At 52.2% G+C, this 23,803-nt stretch overlaps 2 protein-coding genes across 3 annotated transcripts in view; one reads left to right on the top strand and one right to left on the bottom strand.

Moving 5' to 3' along the window:
* The window catches only part of ERICH1 (glutamate rich 1), a 54,033-nt gene extending 45,382 nt beyond the window's left edge, over positions 1-8,651 (bottom strand). For both annotated transcript variants that reach the window (XM_027599782.2, XM_027599781.2), the window contains exon 1: positions 8,535-8,651. In XM_027599782.2, the coding sequence (XP_027455583.1) occupies positions 8,535-8,556 (22 nt within the window). In that variant the 5' untranslated portion in view covers positions 8,557-8,651. The remainder of the gene's footprint in view (positions 1-8,534) is intronic.
* A 5,600-nt stretch (positions 8,652-14,251) lies between these two features.
* The window catches only part of DLGAP2 (DLG associated protein 2), an 808,900-nt gene continuing 799,348 nt past the window's right edge, over positions 14,252-23,803 (top strand). The window contains exon 1 of the mRNA XM_035726383.1: positions 14,252-14,448. The gene's annotated coding sequence lies outside the window, so the exon portion shown is untranslated. The remainder of the gene's footprint in view (positions 14,449-23,803) is intronic.

Below are 23,803 nucleotides of genomic sequence, written 5' to 3'. Positions count from 1 at the left end.
GTCTGGAGGCTAAGCAGGTGAGCGAGCTCCCACACTGGCCGGCCGGGCCATCTCCCGACTGGGGCAAACTGGCTGCATGTTCCATTTGAAAAGGCTCTTCTGAAAGAAGAAATGGAAATAGGAACTTTTTCTTGTGTAATATCCCATTCTGAAAAAAGCAAAAGAAGATTAAAAATATGTGGTACAGAAAAAGCATCCCATCAGTATCAGGAATGGTTCTCCTTAAAAAAGTTCAGTCTGATCACAAAGTAATATATACTCGCCTCAAGATTTGTGTACATAGTAGACTTCACTTAAAATGGGAGTAAAGCTATGCACCTATTTCTACTAAATACACAGTGTACATCTGGAGAGCTTGTAATGGGGGAGAGTAGAAATGTTTACTCATTCGTGATTCTCCAGGCAGGTATGTCAAAGCCTCTGTTAGCACCCCTACAAAGCACTGGCTTTGGAAAAGCGGGACTTGGAGAGACAAATAAAACACGTGTGAGCTCATCTGGGGACATGAGGAAGGAAATCAGTTCCGAGGCCGTACTTTAAAGGGTGATGTTACTGGGAACGAGTAAAACCAACAGGACCCCACGCTCCCTGAAAGGACACAAAAACAGAAGGGGCCTCACAAGAGCGACACATAACTTTAAAAATTTTGAGAGGAAAACACAGAACAATCGGTTTATGACACACCTTTACGTAGTTTCCAGTGAACAGACGTACAAGTGGAAAGGTGATTATCTAGAATTGAGAGTCGCCGGGTTTTTGAAACCATATTTAAATGAAAACTGCTATCGAAAACAAGACCAGAAAAGGACATTACTAGAAGCTTAGTGGCTGAGTGACCGCGCCCCCTCCTCACCGAAGCCTGAGCAAGGCATGCAGACGACACATACGCATGCACCCGAGAATGGAGACATCCCCCACCTCAGCAGATCCTGGGTCACGTCACCCCTGTTTCCATCCTGACTTGGGTGTACCAGGTTTCAACAGACACTTTAAGGTAACAGTTCTCAGGGTTACTGTATTCTTGGAATCGGGTATTTTGAGTTCTATCTTTTCAGGAAAGACCATGTTTAAACGCCTGCTGAGTACCTGCCAGCCTATCTATAGCTTTCTTAACAATATTCAATATTTTATTTTTTCCATTTTATCCCAATAATGAGGCAAGGTATTTAGCCATTGTCTATAATCTAGGAATAAATTGATAATAGCACTCCATCACTTCATAAGAAAGGGAAGTTCAGGATAATATGCTAATTTAATGAATGATAGTTTCTTTTTTTTTTAAATTTTTTTTATTGTTGAATGATAGTTTCTTAATGAGCTTCATAATAGAATCATAAATGAAAGAATAATTAGCTAAGATTTAAGCAAGAGTTGGCAAGCTCTCTGAAGTTTTAATTAAGAGGGAAACAGTGTTCAAAATAAAGCCAGAAATGGTGCCCTGAGGGGACATGATCAGAACGTACGCCATGACCAGTCTGATGTGCTCTCCCGTCTGAGGGTACATGGACACTGAATATTCATTTTCTCCCAAAACTTCGACACTTCAAAAAATTCCGAACTTTGTCCTCATTTTTTCCTTGCAGAGTGTCTAACGTGACTTAACTGTGTCAGCCGCCAGAAAAGCCGTCCCAGCCACAACCGTTCCCACCAGGGGACACAGCAGGACACGGGGCCAGGTGGCTCCGGAGCTCCTGGCCTCACCGAACACGCTGAGGGACCAGCGCTCGGCCCAACGAGGCTCCCGGGCCCTTCAGAAAGTTGCTTTACTATCCTGGGGACATACAGGGTAACCTATCATGTCTACTCCAAGACTTCCATTCTTCCCAGTTTCATGAATGCTGGCTTTTTCATCCACCAGATCTTGAATTCCAACCAAAGCACGCGAGGCGAGACGGGCAGCCAGGTCACCGGCAGGAGTGGTTAGGTGAACCGCTTGCTTTGGGAGGGCTCGGGGAGGACACAGACTGGGAGGTGCCCGCTACTCGGGGTCCTGAAACCCCCCCACTCAGGGACCGGGCCTCCTGCTGCTGTCTTCGAGGTGGGGTACTGGCCTGCTCTCTAGCCCCTACGCCAGGCACGCCGGGCCCCCCGAATGGCGTGTTTCCACGCTGGTGGCCTGGCTGCTGTGTCCCTGTCAGCCAGGCTGTGACCTTGGACCTAGCACTTCACCGCGTGCTCGACGGAGTCGTCAGGACAACGCCAGTGTCACCACGAGCTGCCTGCACTCAATCCTCAGTATGCAGCTGCCCCCTGAGCAACGCAGGGTTTGGTCATGGACACCTGTGCAGCTGAAAACCCCTGTATAAACTCTGACCCCCCAAACTACTATAGCCTACCGTTGGCCAGAAAGCTTACCAATAACATAACAGTTGATTAACACTTATTTTGTCTGTTATGTGTATCACGTAGTGTATTCTCACAATGGAAACTAGAGAAAAGAAAATGTCACTAAGAAAATAAGGAAGAGAAAACACATCGACAGAACTATACTGTATTGATGGGAAAAACCCACGTCCAAGTGGACCCATGCAGTTCAAACCCCTGTTGTTCACGGATTAACTGTATTATCATTTTTTGACATCTTAAAAACCTTCCTGGCTGGAGAGACTGCCCCTCCCAGGGCTGGCCCACACTTAGGAGACAGCAAAGCAGAGTCTCTTTGATATGCAAACTAATCCATGGGAGCCTGGCCTCTCCCACCAGCACCACACCCAGAACAACACCCCTCTGCCCTGCCTGCCCCACCTTCCCCGCACCCAGGAGCAACATTCCTCTGCCTTGATCATCCAGGGCCTGGTGCCACCCCTATTGCCCAAAGCCCACCAAAATTGTTCAAAGTCGCCAGTCCTGAATCATTTGCCCTGTCCTGCCTGCTTTTCCCATGGAAACCCCAACAAAGGCTGTGGCCTAAGGCTTCCCCTGCCTCCTGACCCTAGTGCTTCCCCGGGGGGCCCAGCATGGGGTGGCCTGGCGTGCCTTCCATCTCTAGGACCCACGACTATAACGGCCTTGGTTTTCCTGAGCCTCTGCTCCGTGCCTCTTGCGGCTGCATCTGACAACCACATCAGGAAGGAACCCAGGACAGCCCCAGCCTACAGACGAGACAACTGAGCATTACAGGGGCGCCCTGAGAGGGGCCCACCTCCCTCAGACCAGAAGCATTCTAGCGTTGGGCACATGGTGTCAGGTGGTTGAACCCACTCTATCCACATACCCCAACCTGACTTGTGCCAAATCCAAGAGACAGCAGAGACTGTAACCGCCCACCAGGCATCTCTGGACTTACGAGGTCAGTCCCCATGTCCAGTTTTTTCAGGAAACATCTGTCCCCTAGGGCTGCTGTCTTACTCCCTGTTGTCTTCACCCACCCACGAAACCCCAACCACATGCTGGACCTGCCCCTTCCCACAATTACCCTGTGCACTTTCAGATCTGTCTTTTATGGAAGCAAACACCCACCCCTCCTGTGCCTGAAACCTGTAACAGCTCACAATTCCTACCCCAACATGGCTGCTTCTGGGCAGCCAGGGCCCAGCATTCATGGTTTGCATGGAGCCATTCGTTTGTCTGTTCCCTGGGTCATTCATTCAGGAAATGCTTGCTGAGCACATGCATTCATTCATTCATTAAGGAAATAACTTGCTGAGCTCATGCATTCACTCCTCTGCTCATTCAGGAAATGCTTGCTGAGCACAGGAAGCCTTCCTGGTAGAATTCAGACAGGAATCTGGTGGTGACAATCCAGAGAGCAGCAGTGTGTGATGGAGGGTGCACGCCATCACGGGAGCTGGAACGGGGGTAGGGGCGCTAATCCAGCCTTCTGCCCTGGACAACTTATATGAGTAAGGAAAGCCAGGCTATTTCTACTGTGGAAGCCTCACAGGCACAAAGATGAAGCTGGGCCCCAAGAGCCACCTGGCGCTGGCCAGCACCAGACACCTGGCATGCAGCTCAGCAAAGGAGTGGGGGTCACTTTCCAATAGAGATGCATCCCAACCAGAGCATGTGGTTCTGAGACTCCAGAGGAGGCGGCTGGCAGTGTGTGTAAGCCCGAGGGGTGATAGGGGAGACACCTGCGCACACACAGAGGTACACAGGCACACGCACATGCCTGTACACGCACGTGTACAGAGCTGGGAGGCAGGGATGGCAGGGTGCTCAAGACTCTGAGGAAGCACCATTGCGTGAGGGGCTACACACTCTCTGCTCAGGCTCCAAGCAGCAAAACTAGAAGCAGGGAGACGTACCACAGTCAGGCTTTCTAAAAATGGATGAGCTACCTCATGAAATACGATGCTCCCACTACAAGAAGGCGCCTGGAAAGGCAGGAGAGGCACCTGTTAGGTAGGTGGCAGGGACACTACACCTGGTCACTCATTTGAAGAGTGACCTGGGCAGCTCCTGAGGCCAGCACCGTGTGAGATGGGGACCAGACACTCCTGCAGCCTGCGCCATCCCCGGGGGAGCGCCCGTTCCACAGGGAGCTGGCCCGTGGCCGCTGCCGCCCAATCCACCTGGACATCCTTCCCGATTCCCAGTGCTATCATGCTGCTTCCTCTACCTCGGCTCCTCGGAGCCAGCCGGTCCCCACCTGACCCAGCACTTGACTACATGCTGGATATTCACCCAATCTCCCGCAGCACAAAGGATGTGGGGGCCTTCACAGGACTCGCTTCACTTACGGAGAGCTGTTCATTCCAGGTCCGCCTGTTACCTCCCAGAGGCAAAGTCTGGCCCAGGAGACACTGCTAGTACCATTCACACATTTTCCCACATAAAACAGAGCACATTAAAAAAAAAAAAAACTTGCTTCTTACTCAAGTCGTATCGCTGCAAAAGCAAAACATCCTCCCCATGAATCCCGCAGAGTTTCGCTACAAATCGTCTCAGGAGAAATTTGGGTGTCGGGAAGATTCAGGACCTGGCCGAAGCACTCTGCCTTCAGGGAAGTCCCTAGAATCACTGCTGCAGCCTGTCATGCTTTCTTGGTCCATGCCAGAGCGGAGTATCTTTTTCCTGGGATGTGGCTCAACCGCAACCATGACCCTAGCCGAAAGGAACAACCTGGGACCTGCCTAGAATGAAAGCGTTTGATTCCCTGCTGCGTTCCCAGGGCCTGAAAGAGATGTCACACACACTCAGCAGACTCAGTGAACATTTGCTGCATGAACAAGTGTGAAGGGAGAGTTCTGCAGGCGACCCTGTGTCTCTGAAGGGGGGCTGGGCAGAGAGAGAGCAGAGCTGTGAGGGCAAGTCTGCACCAGCCATGGCCTTCTCCGCTCGCTACACAAATTGTAGGCTTCGACAAGTTACAGGTGCTTAGAATCTTTTTCCAACTGTAATCTCCCCCATAAGTGTTTCTGGAAGTGTAAGTGTTGTCCCAGAGACATGCTCTTCAGTGATCTTGTTAAAAAGACTCACAAAACTAATATTTGTTTCCCACTTAAATTGTAGACTTTCAAGACTTGCTAATCCATCCTTCCAACTGCAGTGTCTTAAAACCTCACTTTGACAATTCTACCACCGATCCAATGGGAAGAGGAGTTTGTTTTTAGAGAAGAAGGTCCCTGACCGAGGAAAACAATGCAAGGTTTCACTCATGTCAATCTGGTGAGCTGCGAAAGGTTTTGACAACTTGATGAGGTGCGCTCAGATGCTTCTACTTTCTTGCTGAGGGAAGAGTACAGTGTCAGGCTTGGAAGGGTCACACACACACGTGGCATGCGAGAAGGGGATGAAGAGAAAGAGCGGCTGTGCAGAGTCCAGGAAGGACCCCTGGTGACGGGGAGGCCTGCTCGGGCTTGCAGCCAGCGCAAACATCCAGGGTGGCCACCTGGGTTAGGCCTGCTCACAAGCCTACAGAGTCTTCGCTCCTGCTTCCAGCGTATGTAAGAACAGTGGTCTGAGTACTCAAGATCTGTTAATGTTCATTTTGGAGACTAACATCTGACTGGTTAGAAATTAAGCCATTTCAACCTGTGATGATCTGTTTTTAAAGCTCATAGGAGCAAGTCAGGACTCAGCAGGGTGCAGAACAGTAGGGAGGCGTGCGCACAGTGTTCTCCTATAAAGGAAGCCACAGAGATAGGAACTCTATTCACTGCTCTCCATATTCTGCCTTACTGAGAAATTAGTTTCCATTTCTTATTTTAAGCAAGTGCTTATTAACTATAATGGACACTCGACTTTTCATTTCAAAGAGCAAAACCACAATCATCCATTTTAAATGTAGAAAAGAAAAAATAAATAATTACAGCCTGAACCAATCCAAGTAACAAAAGAAATGTATCAAAAACCTTCACTTTTACCTGAAAACATAAACTCCTAGAAGAAAACACAGGGAAAGAGCTTCTCAATATGGGTCTTGGTGATGGTTTTTTGGACAGGAAACTTAAAGCACAAGGAACAAAAGCGAAAATCCACAAGTGGGACACATCAAACCAAAAGGCTTCTGCACAGGAGAGAAACCCACCAACACGATGAGGAAGTCTAGGGACCGGGAGAAGATGCCTGCCAGTCATGCATCTGAAAGGTGTTCATGCCCAAAATATATGAAGAATGTACACAACTCAACAGCAAATACCAAGCTAATTAAACAAATGGGCAGAGGATCTGAATAGAAATTCTTCTATAGAAGACGTCCAGATGGGCAACAGACACATGGAAAGATGTTCAACACCACTCATCACCAGGGAAATGCAAATCCAAACCACAGCAAGAGATCGCCTCACACCTCTTAGAATGGCAATAATCAAAAAGGCAAAAAATAACAAATGTTGGCGAGGATGTGGAGAAAGGGGAACGCTCTTACACTGTTGGTGGGAATGCAGGCTGGTGCAGCCACTCTGGAAAACAGTATGGAGGTTCCTCAAAAAGTTAGAACTATCCTGCAACCCAGTGATGGCACTTTTGGATATTTATTCAGAGGAAATAAAATCTGGAGCTCAAAGAGGTATTTGCACCACCATGTTCACTGAAGCACTATTTACAATAGCCATTAAAAAGGAAGGAAATCTTGCCATTTGCAACCACATAGTGGACCTCGAGGGCCTATGCTAAATGAAATAAGTCAAAGACAAATACCATATGTTCTTACCTATGTGTGGCTTCTAAAAACCCCTGAATGCGTAGATACAGAGAACGGATTAGTGGTTAACAGAAGGGGTGAGGGGCGGAGGGAAGGAACTGGAGGAAAGTGGCCAAAGGTACAAACTTCCAGCTGTAGAGTTAGTAACTCCTGGGACGTGATGTGCAGCATGGTGACCCTAGTCTACAGTGCTGTGTGCTATATTTGAAAGTTGCCAAGAGAGAAAGTCCTACAGTTCTCACCACAAGGAAAAACATGGATGTTAACCTAGGGTGATGATTTTGCAGTGTGCATGCATGTCAAGTCTCTATGCGGCACACGTTAAACTTACACAGGGTTGAATGTCAATCATATCTCAGTAAAACTGGGAAAACATAAAACCTTCCCCTTCTTCCTCTGAATGCTGATGACTGGGTGGGAATGAGATTTAGTTGCATCTTAATGAGATGGGAGTTCCCTGCATCTGCCCACATTCAATTCTAAGGCACCAAAGTGTTAGCCAATTAAATGTATTCCACCCCTTGGGTGCTGGTTGGAAATATCAGTTAATGAACTGTTACAAGGTAGATATTATGCCCATTTTACAGATGAAGCAAATGAGGCTCAGAGAGCTTCCGACCTGTTCCAAGGGAGGAACACCAGTCCCACAGTGTGTGCTCGACTACAAGCTGCAGGTCCCAGCCAAGAATTTGGGGACCGACCCTGGCCCCTGCAAATCCCATATTCACTCATGGAAAAGTGCTCCCTGCTCCTTCGGGGTCCCACAGGCCTTGTCGCCTCCGCCCGGGGCCTTTGGACACCCAGGGCTGGGGTACGGATCCCAGAGATACCTGGGGTCCTGGGGTCCTCCCGGCCCCCCAGCGCCAACATCCGCCTGGGTCTGGGGTCTGGGGTCTGGGCAGGAGGTGGGCCAGCGTCCCTGTACGGGAGGGAGGTGGATAGGGCTCTGGGATCCCAGCGGGAGGTGGGCCCGGGTCTGGGGTCCAGGGAGGGAGGTGGACAGGGCTCTGGGGTCTGGGCAGCAGGTGGGCCGGGGTCCCGGTACAGGACGGAGGGGGATAGGGCTCTGGGATCCCAGCGGGAGGTGGGCAGCTCTCCTGGGTCCGGGTGGGAGGTGGACAGGGTTCTGGGGCCCAGGCGGGGGGTGGGCCCGGGTCCGGGGTCCGGGGAGGGAGGTGGACAGGGCTCTGGGGTCCGCGGTTGGGGGGCGGGGAGATGGGTCGGGGTCCCGGGCTCTCCTGGTGGGAGGCGGACAGGGCTCTGGGGTCTGGGCGGCAGGTGGGCCGGGGTCCCGGGTCCGGGTGGGAGGCCGACAGGGCTCTGGGGTCTGGGCAGGAGGTGGGCCGGGGGTCCGGGGTCTGGGTCCTAGAACAGGATCTGGGCGGGGCGCGCCCCCGCTCCCCACCTGCGCCGCCCGCCTTGGCCCCCAGACCCCGACCCAGCGTACCTTGCTGCCGCAGCGCTGCCATGGAGATCCGGCGACCCTAGTTTTATCCCCGCGGGACCCACTTCGGGGCCAGAGCCGCACGGCGACGCTTCCGGATCCCGGCCCTCTATGCCCGCCCACAACAACGGACGTGCCCAATCAGGATCCGGGAGTCTTTTCCGCTGGCTGCCAATCAGCCGCCCTCCGGCTGTGGGTTGGCTCGTACGGGGGCTGCGGGCGTGGCCGTGGGGGTGCTTCGAGCATGCTCAGAGGGAAGTGACTGAATCGTGGGTTAGCCGCCTTCTCAGTTTTAGTGCCTTAAAAGAAAGTCAGGAGATGCAGGGAACTCCAGTCTCATATGAACCCTATTAAACTATATCTCCTCCTCATTACCATTTAATCATCAATATTCAAATGAAGAAAGGGAAGGATTTAATTTTTTTTTCTCCAGTTTTACTGACATATAATTGAAATACAACACTAAGTTTAGGAAGGGGTCATGACTAGGGGGTCAGCGGGAGGGGGCCAGTGGGAGGAGCCATATGGAGGGAGGTCAGCGGGAGGGGGTCAGCGGGAGGGGGTCATGGGGAGAAGGGGCACAGTGGGAGGGGAGGGCTGGGGGTGTGGCTTGGTGACCACCCCCGGTGTCATCTAGGGTTCCGAGGCCCCACATCAGGGGTGCTGGTGCTGCAGGGAGGGGAGCAGTGCTGGGCCTGCTTAGCGCCCACCCTGCACCAGGTGTCCTAAGGTACCCCAGAACTAGGGGTGTGAAGGCCCAGGCGAAGAAGAGGGCCTGCTGATGGCCACGGGGAAGACCATTGCCCTCCCGTCCCTCTTCCCCGCGGGTCCACGTCCCCGCGGTGGGTTTCTTCCCTGTGCGCCCCCATCCAACCCCACTGCACCTTCTCTAAGACCTTGACTTATTGTTTGCTCCCTTTCTCAAATTTACTTCTTGGAAAACAGATTTTCCCAGAGCCCAGAGTCTGTCCATGTCAGGCACTGTTCCCGACGCTGCGGACACGTCGTGAAAAGTCTGATGTTGGGAGACAGGAAGGGAACGAGGGAGACACACAGCATGTCACGTGGACATGGGTGTGGCGGTCAGGAATGTTCCACAGGAAGGTCAAGTGGGCCAGGCTAGCCGCAGAGGAGCCAGGCTTGGTGATAACCAGGCAGAGAGCACTCAGCAGAGGGGAGGCACATGTGCCTTGAGGCTCCTGGGGGACGGTGTCTGCAGCGGAACCAGGGAGGGCAGAGGGGCTGCTGCCATCGGGCAGGAAACAGGCCTCCGTGTTGGGGACACGGGCCCAAAGGGGATTATCACAACTCTACGTTTCCCAGCAAGCCACGGAAAATCATCAGCCTGCTGGAGCGGAGGAGTGAACTTCTCTGACCTACATCTTAAGTCCCTTGAGGAAGCAGGGAGACCAGGGTGAGTCCATGGCACCTAGAGAGACCTTGGTGGCCAGCATCAGGGTGGTAGTAGCTTCCGCGGTTGTAGGAAGCCGTCCTCGGATTTCGGATGTATTTGACGACAAAGCAAAAGAGGTTTTCATGTTGACCTGTGTGGGCTCTGAAGAAGAGCAGTGTGGCCTGTGTCCCCGGTGTTGTTTCGGAAACCGGAAGGATGGAGTCACACGGAGCAGATGGGGAGCCTCTGAGAGGATCATCCTTGGGGGTGGCATGCAGCATCTGCCCCGTGAAGTTTGAGAGGCTCACTAAACCCGTAAATGTAGGCATCCATTAAACAGTTGGCTGGGACTTTAGAGTTCAGGGGACCAGTGAGTCCAGGTAACCATCCACTTGTCCAAACCCACAGAATGTCCAACACCGAGAGTGAGCCCCGATGGGATTCACGATGGACTCCGGATGATGACGGGTCAATGCGGACTCATTGTTGTAACAGAGGTACCATCTGGTGGGGATGTGGATGACGGGGGGCTGAGGGTGGGGGGAGGGAGGCAGTATATGTGAAGTCTCTGCACCTTCCCCTCAATTCTGCTGTGGACGTGAAACTGTTCTAAGAAATAAAGTTACGTAAAACATGTTGGTGCAGGAGAAGGAGGGGCTACTTGCTGGACTAACGTCCTCGAGGAGGCTGCATCTTGAACTTGTCCTTCCCTTCTGCCACACCCACCGGAGTCCAAGCCCACTCTGGACTTGGCAGCTGTACAAAAAATCTTCCCAGAAACCCAATTTTCCTCCCACCCTAAGTCCTTAATCTCTTTCAGACACAAACCTGAAAGAATTGAAGACGAAGTCAGCCTCCACTTGACAAAGTGGAGCGTGTCTGCGGCGTGTCTCTGGATCCACCCCCTGTGCACCTGCTCCTAAGTCACAGGACCTCACGCCCCCGGGTCCAGTGCAGGCTGACCAGTGTGCACCTGCCACCCAGTGTCCTCGCAGAAGTGCCACCTGCCCAGGTGCAGAGCCAGACGTGGGACCCCTGTGGCTCCTCTCCTCCCTCTCTCTCCCCTCATAACCCGCCCAGAAAAACCACGAGAATGTTCTCCCTGCAGTGTTTCTGGCCCTCGCTGCCTTCATCAGCTCTCACTAGAATTCCTCCAGGCTTTTTTAAAAGAAGATTTTACTTATTTGATAGAGAGAGAAAGAGGGAGCACGAGCAATGGGGAGGGGCAGAGGGAGAGGGAGAAACAGGTTCTCCGCTGAGCAGGGAGCCCGACACAGGGCTCCATCCCAGGACCCCAGGATCATGACCTGAGCCGAAGGGAGACACTTAGCCGACTGAGCCACACAGACGCCGCTCCTCCAGGCATTTTAAACTGAGCTCCCCAATTCCACTCTCGCTTCCTCATTCCCACCCCCTCCAGTCTTCTTATGCAGCCAAAATATCTTTTAAAAATCTCACTGCCATTCAGAATCAGTGAAGGTAATCCATCACTTTTAAGGTAAAGTACAAAATTACATGAACATATCAATAGATGCAGAAAAGGCATTTGACAAAACCCAACACGTGTTCACGATAAAAATTCTTCAGACTAGGAACAGAGGGGGACCTCAGCTTGACAAAGAGCATCTACAAAAACCCTGTGGCTCCATCATGTTAACCCTGTATTTCATGGTGTCCCTTCCCACCACGCTTTCCCAAGTGGCCCTGGAAGTCCTGCTCAAGTAATAAGACAAGGAAATAAAAGGTGTACAGATTGGGAAGGGAGAGATGAAACTTTGTCCACAAATGTCATGATTGTCTCTGTAGAACATGCTCCTTTGCTGCTCAAAACCCCACATCAGGTCTTACTGAATACAAAATACAACTTGGAGTCCTTCCGATGTCATGTAAACCCCAGACTGTCCTGCAGACACTTCCGTGCTGCTCTGTCCCTAGTCGACTTTGTTCCGCTTACTCCGATGTTCCGAGCATGCAGGGCGGGTCTTCCACCTGCCCCCTTCCTTCCACTTGCCTGCATCCTCGAGCCGGCTCTTCCTTCTTCCCACATCCCCTTCCCCACCCTGCTCCTTTCTTGTCCAAATCCCGGTGCTTCTCCAGGGCTCTGGCAGAAGCTGCCCTCAGGATTCACTGTGCTTTTCTGCACAATCCCCTTGCACTCACCTGCTGCCCCCAAACCCGGCTGGCAGCTTCTTTAGAAGGTACAGGAGTTGCTCAGCCAGAGGCACCTGCCGTGAGCCAGGGGGGAAACACTCGTCAGTCTGGGGGATAGAACTCCGATGAACAGACGTCCGGGCCTCCAAACCTCAGTCAAGCAATTCTGAGGGGCAGTGCACAGGGTTCCTTCAGGGACTCCAGCCAGACTGAGCGCCCTTTGTCTACAGGGGTGACCAGCGTGGTGATGCCTCTGATAAACTTTCCCATCCTCCCTGTCATACTCCTCCAGCTTCCTGGACTGACCTCCAAATTAAACTACCCGCACCCAACTCCATGTCTCATGCGATATTTTTACAAGTGACTCCCTCTCTGGACTGAAAGCTCCCTGGTCCAGTGGCTGTTTCGGCTGTTTCTCTGTTTTGCTCAAATATTGAGAGAGGAGACAGACACTCAGCACATTTTTGTTCTTTGTTTGTTGTTGCTGTTGTGTGAATGAATGAACAAATGAATCTTGAAAAGATGAACAGACGAGGATAAATATGGAGAGGAGCGAAGTAAGCTTTTAAATTAAAAAATGAATCTAGAATCTGGATTTCTGGTTGAGGTTTGGCACGCACGATTCATCAGTTTTTGACCCCAGAGGCAAATGGGAAGATGCTAGAAACACTGCAGAGAACGCGATTGTGGACAGGTTTCTTTGATTCACCTTGTATCCACTCCCCTCAGCATGTAGAACTTTGCTGTAAAATAAAATAAAACGCAATTGATGAACAAGAGTGGTCAGTTCTATGAAGAACTCTTAGGGAGACAGTGCTTTTGTTTAAAGATCTTGGAATTCCTGAGGACGCCTGGGTGGCTCAGTCGGTTAAGTGGCTGCCTTAGGCTGAGGTCATGATCCCAGGGTCCTGGGTTTGAGTCCCTGCATCGGGCTCCTTGCTCAGCGGGGAGTCTGCTTCTCCCTCTCCCTCTGCCCCTCCTCGTTTGTGCTCTCTAAAATAAATAAAACCTTAAAACAATCTTGGAATTTCTGAAAAAGACTGGCTTGTCCACCAATTATTTTTGATCACCGGATTCCTAGTCTAATCCCTCTCATTTCGCCAAAAACAAAGCTTCATCCTGCCGACCTCACTTTTGCTAGCAGCTTCCTCGCCCTTTATCCCCCTTAGACTTCCCAACAACCCAGGTGGAGACCTGGAGGAGTCTGTCATTGCAGAGCGGTTACAATGGGGCTCCCTACCCTGGGCCCATGACCACAAGGGGTCGGCGTGGAATAAGAGCACCTGGCCTCTGGTTACGGGCGCAGCAGGTATCACTCTGGCGGCTAAGTTTCCTTCTCAGGCAATCCGGTCTTGGAAGGGTATTGCCACGAATTTAATGATCTATCATTGAATAGATCTGCCACGGTCTATCAGAGTATGGCCAGTGGGGCTCAGTTGTCCAGATAGCTCAGGTTGTCAGCACGACTTCTACTCAATTCATTCTTCCTCCTCCTCGGCCGGTGTCCTCTCTGTGTTGCTGAGAGCAAACGCACGGAGGCGGCCAGACCCCGCTGATGGTGCTCACTGCCTCTCCGCGCAGGTTTACTATTAAAAGGAAGGCTGTTCCGCTGCGGCCACAGTGCACCCCTTCTTCCCTGCGGACGCCACGTACGTTTTCTCTACAGGAAAGTGCGCCCACGGAAGGAGGAGGAGGCTCGGTTTTAGGGCAGGCCCAGCAGCAGGACGGACAGAAGCAGGGCACCTTGGCGGTGACACCCCCTTGCCAGCGCCTGGAACACGCATCTTCTCCTGTGTCGTCTCTGGCTAGGGAGCATCTGGCTCTAGAGCTGACTTTACCCGGTGCGCGTGTCGTTCCTCCGAATCCGGAGCGCGCTGCTGCTTCCCAGGTGCTGAGGCACGTGCGGGATCCGCGCGCAAACTTCGCAGCGCTCTGGTACGGGCTGGCGCGCACAGCGCTGCAACAGAGGGACTGCCCGGCGAGCTCCCAGCGCCTGGTGTTCCACGCCGTCTCAGGCGCCCTGCCGCGCCCCGCGCAACAGGTGGCGTCCGGGGCGTGGCTAGCGCGCCGGCGGGCGGGGCGGGGCGGCCGGGGGCGCGGCGCGCAGGCCTGGGCTCCCCCGGGTGCGGGCCTGGCCCCTCCCCAGATGCCGCCGCGCGCCGGCCGCCCCCCAGTGCGCCGGGCCTCCCCGGGCGCCCAGTGCGCAGGCGCGGGCGGTGAGCTCCGACCGTGCGCCGGGCTCGAGCGCGGTCGGAGCGCGAGGCGGCGGCAGCGGCCCCGCGGACTGACGGACGGGCGGACGGACCCACCACGCGCCATGTCGCCCTGCACCTACTGAACTCCGAGCGCGCGAGGATGTCTGCGCTGAGGAAGGTGCGAACGCCGGGTCGCGGGGCCGGGGCGCGGGGTTAGGGTCCGCGTGGGGCGCGGGCAGGGACCCCTGGGCAGCCTGGACACAGGGTCCCGGGCTGCGCGGGCGGCCTCGTCCTTCGCTCGGGCTGGGCGCATCGCTGGTCGTGGCCGGGGTTCCCCGGCCCCTGGGCTCTCGGGGTATGGGCGCGGTGCGGGCGCCGCGGAGGCGGGACAGGCTCCGCTCGGCCGGCGAGCTGGGGGAGCTGGAGGAGACTGAGGAGGGGGCGGTGTCCGGCTCCCGCCGGGCAGCCGCGAGGGGACGGGGGCGCAGGTGGGCCGTTGACCCGGATTGGGGAGGTTCAGCTGGGGTCGGGAGAGCGGGCTGCGCCTGCCAGGGGCTCGGGCCAAGGACTGCGGAGGGGCCACTTCTGCCGGGTCGCGACGGCTGCAGCGCGGGGAGGGGGTGGCCGCCGCCCCGCTCTTCAAGTGGGAGCGCGAGCACCGGGCTTTTTTCGGGGTGGTTGCTAAGCGCGGAGCTCCCGGCGCAGGGTTTTGTAACCAAGCCTCCCCCGGCAGCGGCTGTTGCTGTTCTCGGCTCGCTCGCTAAGGATCGCAGAGAAATAATGAGGATGTAATTATTGCAGCCTGCGCTGCCAGGGGTGGGGGCGGCAGGCACGGGCTCTGCGTGCACTAGCAGGTGAGGCCGGGCTGGGGAGGGTGCCCCAGCCCACCTGGCCGCCCTCCTTGCCCACGCTGCGCCCAGAGGCTTGGAGCCAGCTGGACAGGGAACCTGGGGGCGGGGGGTGGGGGGGGGACGGTTAGGGGAAAGTTAGGAGAGGTCGGGAGGAGGCAACAAGGTGGAGTGTCTCGGAGGTCAAGGGGGTCTGCAGGTGGAGAGGGCCCACGTGCAAAGGGGAGAGGGTGCAGGTGGAGAAGGGAGAGGGCCCGACTGGAGGCAGGAGAGGTCTGCAGATGGAGAGATCAGAGGTCTGTGAGGGGAGAGCGCACAGGTGGAGAAGGGAGAGATCTGCAGGTGGAGAAGGCTGCAGGTGGAGAGGGCACACGTGGAGGTGGGAGGGGGCACAGGTGGAGAAAGGAGAGAGCATGCCCAGTGGCTGGAGATTTGCGTGGGAAACTCGAGGCAGCCTCTCTTCCTTTGACTCTTGCACACTTCTCAGCTGCTGTGATTCCAGCCGCCTGCCAAAAGAATGGCGATTCCGGCCGGGGCTTGGAATTGGGAATTCGTGACTTCTCAGCATCGGCTGTCTAGTATCGCTTAAAATGAAGCGATGGGTAGCAAGTTCTTCCTCGGTAGTGGTAATGCTGCGGGCCAGGGCTGGTGTGGCTTTGGAGCTCGGAATGTAGAGCGCACCGCCTTTGTCTGTCCCCTCGGAGGCAGGAGAGCTCAGGGGAGGGCTTCAGACAAGGACTCTCCCTGGGGTCCTGGGCACTTGCTGGCTGTGTGTCCTTGGGGAGCACTGCATGCGAGAAGAACTGGCGGCCCTGGTACTTACTTCAGATGGTGAATTCTGTTGGTGACTAGAAAATCGCCAGGCTCTCAGCACAGGCTGGGGGAGGCCGCATAGCACCTCCAGGGGATGTCACCCCCGCCCCCTCCCCCACAACTTGCAAGAAGCAACATGGACATCTGAGGTTCATGTGCCTCACAACACCATTCTCATTTTTCTTCCTTCACATTCTCGGGGTAAGGTAATAGGTAACTAAGGCAAAACATGGCGAATTGATGAAAAATTGTGATTTTTGGCAGGTCAGGTTGTTACTCCGGTGTTCAAAAAAAGTCATTAATCAGGATTTTCCAGGAGCCAAATTGTCTTGTGCAGGCACCGGATGACTCACACACTTGGCTCCAACACTAATTGTAGAGCCTGTGTACCATTTCCTTTTAGATGTGACTTTTTCGTTGCTTGGAAGAGAACAAATTGGAATATTTTATGCCCCACATCTGGCAACAGGGGGAGCAGGCTGTGGGGAATAAGGTCTGCTCAGGCTCATCTGAGCAGAGTAGGGACCTAATGAGCGAAAACATGGGAGAAAGTCCTGTCCTAAAGCTCAGTGTCTTTTTCTAGATCACTGCAATGTCCTGTATGTGAGGAGGTCCATAAAGGTGGCATTGACTCTCACTGATAACTTTGTGTCTCTGAGCCCCTCTGCCCCTTCATTACCTCTCCCCTGAAATCCGCTGTTCTTGCTGAAGAAGTCGGTAAGCCTTGGGTGACTTACTCTAGTGACCTGTCCCTTCTGCAGGATAATTGTAGGTTACAGGGTAAGCTTAGTGAGAGAAAGGAATACTACCTCAAGTAATCCAAAGTGATGAAGGGCTTAAAATGAGTTTTCTCACCACGGAGATGTTTTCTCAGATAAGTGCTCTAAGCCAACTTTTCGTTCTGTTAATCCTTTATTCCCTTTCCTTCCAAGAAACTTCACATTTACAGTAGAGTTGCCCAAAGTGGTCTGCCTGAGACAGAAATAAACATGTATTCTTTTACCACTATTTTTGTATGGCTTAGGTTACTCATGATTTTGATGAATTAATAAGGATAGATTTTATTTTTATAGAACTCAGGTTACTTTGCATTATTCCTGGTGACGTAAATATGTCCTCCTATGGCAATCTATTGCTTCTGTCTACTTCATTTTTGAAATTGGGGGAAATTGCAAATTACATATTAAAAGCAAAAATGTGCTTTGCAACATTTGGGTTACATTGGATTCCAGATACCCAGAATCCAACCACTTCTGAAACTAAAGTGTCCTAATATGATCAATATTGTTAGAGGATTTCTCATGTCTGTTTTTAACAGAGTATCTTCCATCCTGTGCCTACATGATGAAATTGAAGAAATGCTGTTATTGTTTTATAACTGTATTTGAGGACAGCTTCATGATTACCCAAGGAGTTGAAGGATGGACACTTTGAGTATAGATCTTAAAAGGAAAATCAGTAAATGTATCATTTATTGACCCTTGGAAAGGATGTGTGGGTCATTCACTGGATACAATAAAAATAGCTGTGATTCATCATGTTGGACAGATGGGAGTCCTCTTCAGAGCATTGCCAGTGTGTTGGTTCTAAAAGAATTATAGGCTACCACACAGGAAGTTAGTAGGCAAAACATCTTAGGAAGTTAAAAGTCATTCTTCATCCACCACAGTTTTATGTGCAAGTTCTTTTTATCCTGTGACCGTGGTCCTAGCTGATCATCAGCGTTTCAAATGTGTCTTGTTTCGCAGGTACTCGTGAATACAAGGAATAAGCAGGGCATTCCGTGTTTATTCACGACACACTCCTGTGTAGGGAGCTGGGCCCGTGGGCTTTGGGTTGACAGGGTGGGCTTGGAGGGTGTATAGATTGCGGTTCACATCCTGCACCTGCTTGGGGAAGAGCACCGGCCTTTCCAGCCCCTCCCCCTCCCTCCCGGGGACAGACCCTGTGGTTGTCAGTTCCTTGGCAAAGGTAACTGGACACCACGTGCAATCCGTTCTTCGTTGTTCCTGCCCTTACCCTGTGCTCTGGCTTCATCTTCTCCTGAAAAAGCTGCCGGCAGTGAGCCAGTCATGGGCCCCGTCTTGTCCTGACTCTGTGCCCAGGAGGGGTGCCTGCCCAGTCCTCTTGGCTGTTCCGACAGCCTTCCCAAGCACTTTGGAGAACGTGCCTCCCCGAGTGGTTGCCAGTGGTTTTCCTTGCCGGGTGCTGGTCACGCTGGTTTTGAGCTCTCTTTGTTTCTGGGTGGATCGTCAAGGAGATGAACTCTCTAGACCAGCTTGTTAGGCTTCTGTTGAACGTCCCATGCAGTGTGAATTCACCCTTCCAGATGACTGCTGATGTCCTCTGGGCGTCACCTGTGCCCACTTTTAGCACTCTGCTGTGGTGGTCTGCCCTCTGTCTAGAGGCGGGCTCCTAGTGGGCAAAAGGAAGTCACAGCCCCATCCCTGTCCCAGGAGGAAGAGCATCCCTGTGGACCTGGACATTTCCTTTCAGTCCAGAACTGCATATGCATTTTGAGGAACGAAAGCTTTTAGGAAATCAAGCTGAAAACATGCAGGGCCTAGAGTCCTTGCCATGCACTCAGGAGGGCATGGCCTCTCTGAAAAGGAAGCCCCGTCGCAGGGGATGCCCGTCTGCGGAGGACGGCAGGGCTCTGGCTGTGCTTGGGGACCACTGGGTCCTGAGACCTTATTGTGCCTGCATCGTCATTACTGCTTAACTTTCAGTTATGTAAACCAAGAAATCTCCCCTAGTTTGAATTGGGTTTTCTGTCCCTGGGACCCAGGTGGAATGTGAGGGGTTTTAGTTTCTCCCAGAATATCTGCATTAAAGCTCTCATCCAGGGGCGCCTGGGTGGCTCAGTCAGTTAAGCGGCTGCCTTCGGCCCAGGTCATTATTCCAGGGCCCTGGGATCGAGCCCCACCTTGGGCTCCCTGCTGAACGGGGAGCCTGCTTCTCCCTCTCCCTCTCCCTGCCGCTCCCCCTGCTTGTACTCTCTCTCTCTAATAAAAAATAAAAAGTCTTTAAAAAAAAATAAAGCTCTCATCCTGGTGTAAGATTTGTCCATCTTGAGGTGATATTTTTGTTTCATGTACCTTTTTGTGTGTATCCACAGGAAAAAAGTCATTCCAAAGGGGAATAAGCATTTTCAGTCAGCCTATCCATAAAATTGCAGCAAATATTTAAAAAAGTAACTTTGTAAATGCAATTAGTCATTGTCTTTACAATGATGTATACCATATTCTGCACAAAAGTAAAAATATTGAAATGATTCCCTTAGGGCCCATAGAGTATATATGACAAGCCGGACAAAAGAAAATTATCTTCTTGAGCTAAATGAAAGTGTGTCCTACTGATTTGGCACAGCACTGAGCAGCAGGATCCATGTCGGCAGCGTAGATGGTGATGAGAGAGTGGGCTCTGGGGTCAGACCTGCTGGGCAGCCCAGTGTCCTTGGACCGTTCATTTGACCTTCATATACCTCAGTCCCTTGTCAGTAAGAGAGGGACGGATACCAATTAGCTATATAGGGTTGTCACAAGGTTTAAAGGAACTGATGGCTGGGGCACCTGGGTGGTTCAGTCAGTTAGTCGTCTGACTTCGGCTCAGATCGTGATCTCAAAGTCCTGGAATCAAGCCCCACGTCGAGCTCCCTGCTCTGCAGGAAGCCTGCTTCTCCCTCTCCTCTCTGCTTGTGCTCTCTCTTGCTATCTTTCAAATAAATAAATGAAATCTTAAAAAATAAAAGAATAAATGGCTGTAAAGCACTTAGAATGGTGTATGCAGTAAATGCTCAGTAAGTGTTGATTATTTTGGATCACAGAGTAAAACTGGGGCTTGGTTTGAGCCATCCTATGTTGTGTGTCGTGAAGCGATGTTCTGAATTCCCATAAAACTTATGTATTTGTTACTTGTAGTCTTCTTTTACTCATTTATCTGTTTTGCCTCCTTTTTCCAAAATTTTGACCCAACTTAACCACAAAGACTAAGGCCAAAAATGCTAATCAAACAGCAATAGATAATCAGAGCAAACAAGTATGACAACCAGGAGGGTTAACATAATTCTTTGGGCATCAAATTTGATTGAGTTTCCTGTTCACCAAGTCCACGAGACCCCACAAATCTAGGCCCTGACTTGATCACCTTATCGGAGTGGACTTTGCATGCTTGTTTTTCGGTGATGAACCTGTCTTAGCCAAAGACGAGCGGCTGTGTGGTCTGAATGGGAGCCAGGTGAATGGAGTCGTCACGGTTATGGTCTCCAACCCCAAGGCCATGTCCGGTCTCCGTCTCCCACCCACACTTTGGGGAGCGGTACTCAGCCTCCGAGTAAGAGCTTAGGAGCCATAACTTGCCTAACCCCATAAGGTCAGCTAGGTAACTCCCTGTGTACCTGCTAGTCGAGTAAACCTCACACTGCACTGTGGTTAACCCTTTACTTCTCTTCCCCTTTCAGAATGACAGCTTTCGAGGGAGGGTGCTTGGATCCCTGTCTGTCTCGCTATCTGTTGCAGCGTGTGACTGAGAGCAATGAGCAGACACTCAGCCTGGCAGATCTGACCTTACGTCTGTTACTCTTCCTTCATCCCCACGGCTCCTTCCGTGGTGTTCTAGGCTCTGCTCTCGGATCCTGTGCCTGCTTTGTTCCCTGTTTCCTGACTTGGCCATGAGCAGGATGACACCATGCTTCTGCCCACACTTAACCACTGTTTCTTGTCTGTGCTTTCCTCGGTATTTCCTTTCAGACCTCGTTTAACTGTGACGTCCCCATTGACAGGTTCCCCAGTCCTTCAGTGCAGAAGCAAGTCATCCCTGTGGTTCTTTGTGCCTTTCTTAGGGAATGTTCCATGGAGGATCGTTATTTGTGCTCCTGATGCCTCCATGTACTAGCTGCCCAGCTCTGTCCCTGGTGTTGAGGAGGAACAGTGAAGGGGGCAGATCTGGCCGTCCCCCCTGCCCCGTTCTGTCAGTGTTTTAAGTCGTATTACTCATTAGACACTTGAGTGCGTGAATCCACAACCAGTTTCCTCCCTGGTGCCCTGCGGGAGAGGCTCCTCGTAGACCTGCTTCTACCCATGGCTTCTGAGTTGTGTGTGAGGATGTTGGAGATGTGGGATGTGACAGGCACGTCAGTGCGTTTGGTTACCTTTTTAATTTTGCTAGAACATGAAACTTTTGGCTTTTTAAAAATGATGTCCATTTTTCTGACATTCTTTGTGATTTGACAGTTTCTGAACAAATTTCTGAGCATCTCTTTTCTGACTCTTAAAACAGTGTAGAATCTATTGGTAACTTAGCAATTTTCTTAAACAGTTAAATGTTGTGTTTTGAACTTCCGTTGTGGCCGTTTTAGGGTATAACATTCCTGGGTCTACAATAAAATGCTCCAAATTATCACTCTAGTTAGTTAGATTAACATTTTATTTTCATTGTGAAGGAGGGGCTACATAGCTCATTAAAACAACTGAACAGTATTTAGTCATCCTCAATTTATCGACTTGCTAGTTTCTCTGATATTTTATTCAGAATCACAGCACTCATTTAAAATAAAACTACTTTTGTATATAACTAGTCCCAGCAATTTCACTTTGGTGAACATATTCTAAGAAAATAGTCATGGATTTATAGGAAATTATTGAAATGATGTTCAGTCTAGTTTTGTGTTACAGTAAAATATTGGAAAATAGGAATAATAAGAAATCAGATCAATTCACTGTGTTATAGCCACAGTACCAAAAAAGCACACCTCCATTAAAAAGATGACAGTTAAGTATTTCATACTACAAAACGGTGTTCATACCACATTAAGGGACAAAAGGAGATCACAAAGAGCATATTCTCACCCCATGTCTCTGAAGAGGAGAGGCAGAAGAGATACCGAGGCCAGAGTGGGGGACCCCGTTTGTCCCCCTCCCCTCTCCAGTGCTCAGAGTGAAGGGCAGGCCCCGCCCGACCTGGTTGGCTGTCTGAGTCTCTCTCCCCAGCACACTGGGCTCACACCGGATTCTCCCCCTGCTGTTCCTGGGGCTGGGGCACGTCTTGGCGCCGGGCCTTTGCACAGCTCCCAGCCCTGCCTCTGCGCTCCCAGGACGTGGCAGTCACCCCTCCCTGCGTGGAGCCTTCACATGCGGCACTTCGTCAGGGAGTCCACGCCATGCCTCCCGCACTCGCGAGCTCCCTGGTTACTGTCTGACGCACTGTGTGATTTACTTATTTATTTTTGGATGTTTGTCCCTTGCCTGTGATCACCAGCATGCACTGAGCACTTGCCGGCGGCGGGCACGCTGCTGAGTGTGCAACACACAGCGTTGTGTCCCTCCCTTGCACACCAGCCCTGGGAGGTCTGGACTGCTTTCCCCTGCACATCGCGGATGGGGAGACCAGGGGAGACAGGTTAGGTGACGTGTTGGGGGTCACATACATGGTCGGGCAGGGCCGGAGAGTGCAGCCTCTGGCTGGAATCTCAGCTCTGTGAGGGTGGAGGGTTGTATGCATTTTGGTCGCTGCTGGGTCCCAAGCCCCTAAAATACTGCTGGGCCTTTGGTGCTCAGTCCGTGTTTGCTGAGTGGGTGAATATTGATCAGAGGACTCACAGTGTTCATCCGCAAATGCTGGGATGGATCCACAGTTTTTCGTTCTTTTTTTCTGTTTGTGTCTGAACACATTTGGCCTTGGGCCATGGACGGTCCCACATGGACCGAAACAGGACATGTTACTCGTCATAAAGGGTGGCGGGTGGAATGTCATCAGGCACCCTGGCTGCCCCGGTTCTGTGCTGGGTCTTCCCTGTGTTGGTCTAACCCCTCCTGGTGCAGGGCCGGGCACGTTCGGGGCCTTCACTCTGGGTGTGACCGCGCCCCTGGGGGAAGAGGGCCGGCCTCTGCTGGGCCTGCGGCCGTGGTGACAGCCTCCTGCAGCGTTGGTTATGTGACACCTGGCGCGTGGCTTCTGCGGTCACGTGGAACAGGTTTCTGGGGCAGGGAGTGCAATCCCCAGAATGATCCTGCTGTACCCAGGTTCTTCCCGTCAGCGGCTCCGCCATCCACCCGGGAGGCTTTCAGGGTCACTGTGCTCCCCCTCCTCACCCAGCCAGGGCGGGGAGGGGCCGGGCGGACCCCATGGGGCAGGGTCTGCGACACCACTTCTTCCTTGGCCTCTGTCACTTGCCGTGTCCCCTGCAAGCCTGGCAGTAGCAGCTCAGCGGCAGGATCCGTGGCACTCTGTCCTGGGGTTTCCGTTCTCCATCTCAGCCTTGCTTGGGATTGGTTCACGCAGCGGCTTAGCAGGGTTGTGTGCTGCTTTATCCAGAGACCTGCAGGGCAGGGGTGTGGTGTGCGGGGGACGGGGCATGCCGAACATCGACGAGGCAAATGTACCCTGTTCTTTCTGTGCTCCCAGGAGAAGACCCTTACCCGGCCTTTCCCCTGTAAGTCATTGGAATCCCGGCCGTGGGGGAGGTGAGAGACGTAAGATCTTGGATCCTCCTACAGCGTGTCTTCGGATGGTGTATGGAAGCGGTCTCCACGTGTATGCTGGGTAGAGTGAGGGTCCGCAGGGTTCCAAAGTTAAGAGCGTCTCTAAGCACCACTTGTCTTTCTAATGATCACAATGGCAGTTTATTCTTTTGCCTCTGCCTGTGAGCTTTTGTTCCAACCCTTTAGAATTTATCTCTTTTAGATCTAGAATGTTCTTTTTTAAAAAATTTTATTGTTATGTTAATCACCATACATTAGATCATTAGTTTGTGATGTAGTGTTCCATGATTCATTGTTTGCATATAACACCCAGTGCTCCACGCAGAACGTGCCCTCTTTAATACCCATCACCAGGCTAACCCATCCCCCACCCCTCCCTCTAGAACCCTCAGTT

Source organism: Zalophus californianus, chromosome 2 (genome assembly GCF_009762305.2).
Source record: "Zalophus californianus isolate mZalCal1 chromosome 2, mZalCal1.pri.v2, whole genome shotgun sequence".
Taxonomy (NCBI): Eukaryota; Metazoa; Chordata; class Mammalia; order Carnivora; family Otariidae; genus Zalophus; species Zalophus californianus.
The sequence above is the reverse complement of the archived record's forward strand: the minus strand, read 5'-3'. Positions and strand labels throughout refer to the sequence as shown.